Here is a 6,000-nt window from a genome sequence, read left to right as displayed (position 1 = left end):
CAAATTATGGTTTTGTCCATATGATCTAGCAATGCCCAGGAGTGGGATTGCTAGATCATATGGTAGTTCTATATTTAGTTTTCTGAGGAACCTCCGTACTGTTTTCCATAGTGGTTGTACCAATTTACATTCCCATCAATAGGAGGGTTCCCTTTTCTCCACACCCTCTCCAGCATTTGTTATTTGTAGACTTGTTAATGATGGTCATTCTGACCTGTGTTGTTGTTTTGATTTGATTTCTCTAATAATTAGCAATGTTGAACATCCTTTCATGTATCTACTGGCCATCCATATGTCTTCTTTGGGGAAATGTCTATTTTGGTCTTCTGCCCACATTTCAGTTGAGTTGTATGTTTATTTTTGGTGGTGGTGTTGAGTTGTAGGAGTTGTTTTTATATTTTGGAGATTAAGCCCTTGTTGGTTGCATCGTTTGCAAATATTTTCTTCCATTGTGTAGACTGCTTTTCATTTTGTTCTATTTCCTTTTCTGTGCAAAAACTTTTTAAGTTTGATTGGGTCCAATGCATTTGTTTTTATTTTTATTGCCTTGGAGACTGACATAAAAAAAATTCATATGGTTGATGTCAAAGATGTTTTGCCTATGTTCTCTTGTAGTTTTATGGTGGCATGTCTTATGTTTAAGTCTTTAAGCCATTTTATTTTTGTGCATGATGTGAGACGGTGTTCTAGTTTCACTGATTTACATGCAGCTAATTTTCCCAGCACCACTTGCTAAAGACACCATCTTTTTCTCATTTTATATTCTTGCCTCCTCTGTCAAAGAGTAACTGACCATAGGTGTCTGGGTTTATTTCTGGGCACTCTGCTCTGTTCCACTGATCCGAATGTCTGCTTTTATATCAGTACCACACTGTCTTGATTACTGTATCTTTGTAATATTGTCTGAAGTCTGAGAGAGTTAAATCTCCTGCTCCCCCCCGCCATGATTGTTTTGGCAATTCTGGGTCTTTTATGGTTCCTCCTGTTCTAAGTATAGTACTCAGTCAAGCAAGATTTAACCTACTACACTGCCTGCTAAATTAGGCCTGTTCTTTTATTACCTTTACTTTTAAAATCCAAGTATCACTTTGATTTTGAAAAAAAAATACAGAGAAATTGTCCATTACTTCTTTAGGTTGATATGAGAAATTATAAGCCAAGTGCTCTTTACTTTCATAACATCTTCAAGAATGTTATACACAGTACATGTCATATGTTCCCATAAGTACATTACATAAAAAATTTGAATGTGATTTGGGATTTCTACATTATTCTCTAAATTTTCTGCTTTTTCTTTTTATGGCTGCACTTGTGCATATGGAAGTTCCAGGGCTAGGGGTTGAATCAGAGCTATAGCTGCCGGCCTGTGCCACAGCAATGCAAGATCCAAACTGCATGTGTGACCTATGCTGCAGCTTGCAGCAATACTGGATTCTTAACCCACTGAGTGAGGTCAGGGATCGAACCTGCATCCTCATGGATACTAGTTGGGTTCTTAACCCGCTGAGCCACAACAGGAACTCCTAAATTTTCTGCTTCTTAAAATTTACATTTACAAAATTTTTCCTAGGATTTTTAATCCATAATTCAAAATCTTTACATTTTATCTTTATACTTCAGTATATATAATAAAACACTCTGAAGTTAATAATTTCCTCATAATGATATATAACTAAAAATTAAATAAGAAATTTCTTATTAATAATGGAAGGGAAAAATAAGAACTGAAAGAAAGCTGTTGGCTTATGAATATTTAAAAATTCTGTAAGATTCACTGTGACAGAATGAACACACTTTTTTAAATGTCAGTATTAGCTAAAATTTTTATTTTGAATGTAATTTAGAGTCATACAATAGGATCAAACTTAAGAATCACTTATAATTTACTGCTTGATCACAAGTAACAGAAAAATACAACAAATTATATTTTTAACTCAAACTGACAAACCACTTTCTAAAGGAACAATCTGCTCTATGCTACCATAATTTTTTCCTATGGATTACTGGCAAAGAATGTAGTTATATTGTGCCACAAATAGTTAAAAGCAATATTTTTAGATAATTTGAGTAAGACATACATATACTACTCAAAACAAATATTAGGCTTATTTTCTCTGAAAAGTGAGCTTGCAGATGAAAAGCAGCAGCCCAAATCCACATACTGTAATAGCTGTCCTCTTCAAAATTCTACTCTTCCATGTAGATACTTCTTCCATTAATGGTATATGAGTTGGATCATTTTCTCGTTCATTTTGCAACTAATGTTTAGTATGGGAAAAAGAAAAGAGTTAATATACAATAAACTGAAAACAAAAAATCTTTTAAGACGTATCAAAATATTCATGTTAATTCATTTGATTTAAATGTAGCCAGTGAAAGATTCCCATAGAACACTTAGAGATTTTCAGTCTTAAAAAAGTCTTTCTTTCAACCAGCATTCCCTTATAGGAAGCTATTAGTTTTAGATTAAAAATAAATAATTATATAGATTATTTTAAAAATCATTGTTTTATGTCAGGAGATAAAAGTTCCGTTTCTACCTACAGGAATGACAATCATTTTTTCTTCTGTATTAAGTATTAACTGACTTCTCAGAAAAAAGTGAACCTTTCCTATAATAGCATACCTACACGAAATTCAACCCAAACTGGAAGATTCGATGCTAACTCTAGAAGTCCAATCCTTTAAATATATTTGCAGGAACAAATATTAACAAAAACTTCAGTGGTTCTTTCAGCATTTCTCAGCAATGAAGGTATATGACCCAGGCAGTTTCTAAATTCCCATATATAGAACTTTCTTGCTAAAGAAAGCCCTCCCAACTCGTTGGGGGGGGGGCACAGGGCAGAGACAGAGAGAGAGAGAAGATAGTTGTTGGGGGAGGGGCAGAAGAGGGAGAATGAGCAGAAACCATAAGATCCTTCAAAGATAAAAAGAATCAGGCACATTTATGGAGTGATATTTACTAGAAACATCCTGTGCTGGAGTGGTGACATAAATACTTTCAACATTAGCAAGAATAACTACTTCTCAAATCTACAGTGTAAATATTTAATTAAAAAACCCTACAAAATTAATTTTAAATTTACAATAGAAAATGGACTTCAATGCCAATCTCATTAATACTGTATTCTTGGTCTAACTTCCAAATGGCTTCATTCAGTAACAGATTCCTTTTTGACACTGATGCTCCATTTACTGAATCCTGAGACAGTCATTCCCTTTATTAACCAATTACTTAGAATGACCCCGACAGGAGCCTGTCAGTGTACTGGTTTGAAAGAGAATGATGTGGTGTTAGAGCCTGGCCTTGACCTCTCCCACCCTCTCTCGTTGTTACCTCCATATACTTATCTATGAAAACTCATGTTTCCTTAAAAAAAAGCCCTTCTGTTACTATTGGTAATCTGTGAAACATTATACGCTTAACAGGCATGATAGCATACTCCTGAATCTGAAAGCCCTCATAGTTCTCTAAATGAAATCTCATTTTGGTGATTATTACTTGTTTAAGACTACTCCACAAAACCAATGCATGTTGCTGCAAAATTAAGACTTTTCTGCCCAGAGAACTGTATCTGTTGCTATTATTAACCAATAAATATGTTTTCAAGGCTAGTCCTTATATAGAAATGTTTAGATTCAAGGTAGAAAAGACCAAAGAAAAAAAGACTTGCCATTTAGCTAAAGAAAGCTGAAATTTTTCTCTATAGGAATACAATATTAAAATAAATATTATAGTACCTGATTGAATTACGTTTTAGAGCCAAAGTTACACGTAAAGTAGTATTTAATTTCATCCCTTTAAGAAAAATCTGGTCTCTTTCTCTAATTTCATTTTAATCCCCCACCTTACCCCCCCAAATTTTTTTAGTTTATCTTGGTGAAAACAAATAATTACCAATTCTGCCACAAAGATGTCTTAGGGAATTTCTTATGCTAAACATTAAAGGTTGATACTTTGCAGGAAGTATCTTCATATAAATCCTTCCAAATTTCCCTCGGATTCTCATGAAAAACACCATGCTTATAAGTAAAATCAATACCATTTCCCCTCAATTCTTCTAAATGACAGATACAGTGAAGATGAATGGTGCTTTAATTTTTATGTTGTTGGCGAGTTCAGAAAGTATAAATCACATTTTTGCACAAGAAAGTTTATTTTGGGAGTGATGTGGATTAAAGGAACACAAAAATGGAAGTAGAGAGAATAATTAGGACACTAATGTGTAGCACAGCTGCCTGACATACAGCAGGCTCTCTTATGTTTGTTGAATGAATAAATGTCAGAGATAATATCACTTCTAAGATGCCCTTCTCTGGAAAGGAGTTATTATCTACAAAACTTTTGAAATATATTGCTCATTTGCCCTATTTTAAATGTCTTTATTGCCCCATAATTTTGTTTTGCTTCACAATTTGGGGCACAATTTTCGGCTCAATTTTTTAAAAGACTCTATTTTATTTTATTATTTTATCAAAAAAAGTTTGAGGAAAGTAACTTTTTGCTCAAATAATGAAAATACTAAATAACTTATGGGTTGATGCTATAAAAATTTTATGCATAATCTAATGTTCACATTCAATTTTTTGCATAGACTTCAGAGATATCAAATATATTTATTAGAACTCAGAAGTGAGTTCTCTAGTCAAGCTAAAGTATTTTCCTTTAATATCTATCTTCAACAGAGTTCTCTATTTCAGCAGCTTAGATTTTGTTATAGCTGATTTTCTTAAAAGGGGGAAAATCACCTGGCCTTAAACTGAGACATATACTTCGTATGAGTATAGAAACAAGAACCAAAAAAGCCCATAGTCTTTTAAATTATGAAAGATACTATAAAAAGTCTAGAAAACAGAAGGAAATTTCATCCACAACTCTATCTCATTAACAAAGCTAATAAACATTTCATTTTTGGTAACAACTTTTTATCTTCACAGTTACACATAAATAAAAATTATAACTTATCTTTAACAAATCGATATTTCCTTTTCATTACTTTTTAAAATGGCCACATATAATTATAACAAATGGTTAAACCATAATCTACTAAATCATTCTCTTGGTACAGGACATTTCTGGTATACACAAATCTGGAATCATTAAATGAGTACTACTGAAGGATACAAATATTTCACTGGTTCTTGGCACATCTTGCCAGACTATTTCTGATAGTGCTTATGATAACCGTCTCACGTGAAAATATCAGTTTGGTGAACTACAGCCAGTAAAGGGTAGGGTAATACATTCCCTGCTAATTTACAGGATGAAAATGATCTATCATTGTTTTTTCAGTATGCACTTCATTAATGACCAAAAAAGTTTGTTTCCTATATATATTTCTTCTTTGGGAAACTGTCCTTTTTTACTTGTCTAGTGGGAACTTAAGTTGCTCTGTCAGAACTGCTTCACTGTCTAACATATTAGGCTGTAAATAATTTTCCCTTTTTATTTTAAATTTATACCTTCTGAATTAAGTCCTTTAGTTTGCAGACCTCTTCGCTCAAATCTTCAACATTACTAACCAGTTCTTCACAAACTGAAGTAAAATTCCGTGGAGAAGCCCATTCTAGTACTATCTGTTAATATTTTCAAAAGTTACATTTTAAAGAATGGGAAACAACTTTTCACAACTTTATATGCACAAAATTACACAACATTCTCAAACATTAAATATATGAAAAGCATTTTTTGTTCAGGATAAATCCTGACACCAGAAGAACTCAGTAATTTTATATAAACAGGCAAATCAGGTTTATGAATACATTTTCTATATATATATATAGAAAACATTGAAGACTAATATTAGTAATAATAATATTTATTGTGAGTAAATAAAATCATGAAGATTTTAAGAATAACATGATTGCCATATTAGTGTTACATAAAAATCATGGGAAAACAAGTACATTAAATATTTTTCACTATATACAAACATACACACAAATAGCTAAAACCAAATAATGTGAAAAACTTTACAAAATAAGTTTACTTTTATA

General features: G+C 32.3%; 1 protein-coding gene across 1 annotated transcript in view; it reads right to left on the bottom strand.

Moving 5' to 3' along the window:
* The window catches only part of ASZ1 (ankyrin repeat, SAM and basic leucine zipper domain containing 1), a 51,788-nt gene continuing 47,598 nt past the window's right edge, over window positions 1,811–6,000 (bottom strand). Inside the window, exons 12-13 of the mRNA XM_021079021.1 lie at window positions 5,467–5,580; window positions 1,811–2,258 (exon numbers count right to left, since the gene is read on the bottom strand). Of these exons, the coding sequence (XP_020934680.1) occupies window positions 2,106–2,258; window positions 5,467–5,580 (267 nt within the window). The 3' untranslated portion in view covers window positions 1,811–2,105. The remainder of the gene's footprint in view (window positions 2,259–5,466; window positions 5,581–6,000) is intronic.

Source organism: Sus scrofa, chromosome 18 (genome assembly GCF_000003025.6).
Source record: "Sus scrofa isolate TJ Tabasco breed Duroc chromosome 18, Sscrofa11.1, whole genome shotgun sequence".
NCBI lineage: Eukaryota > Metazoa > Chordata > Mammalia > Artiodactyla > Suidae > Sus > Sus scrofa.
The sequence above is the reverse complement of the archived record's forward strand: the minus strand, read 5'-3'. Positions and strand labels throughout refer to the sequence as shown.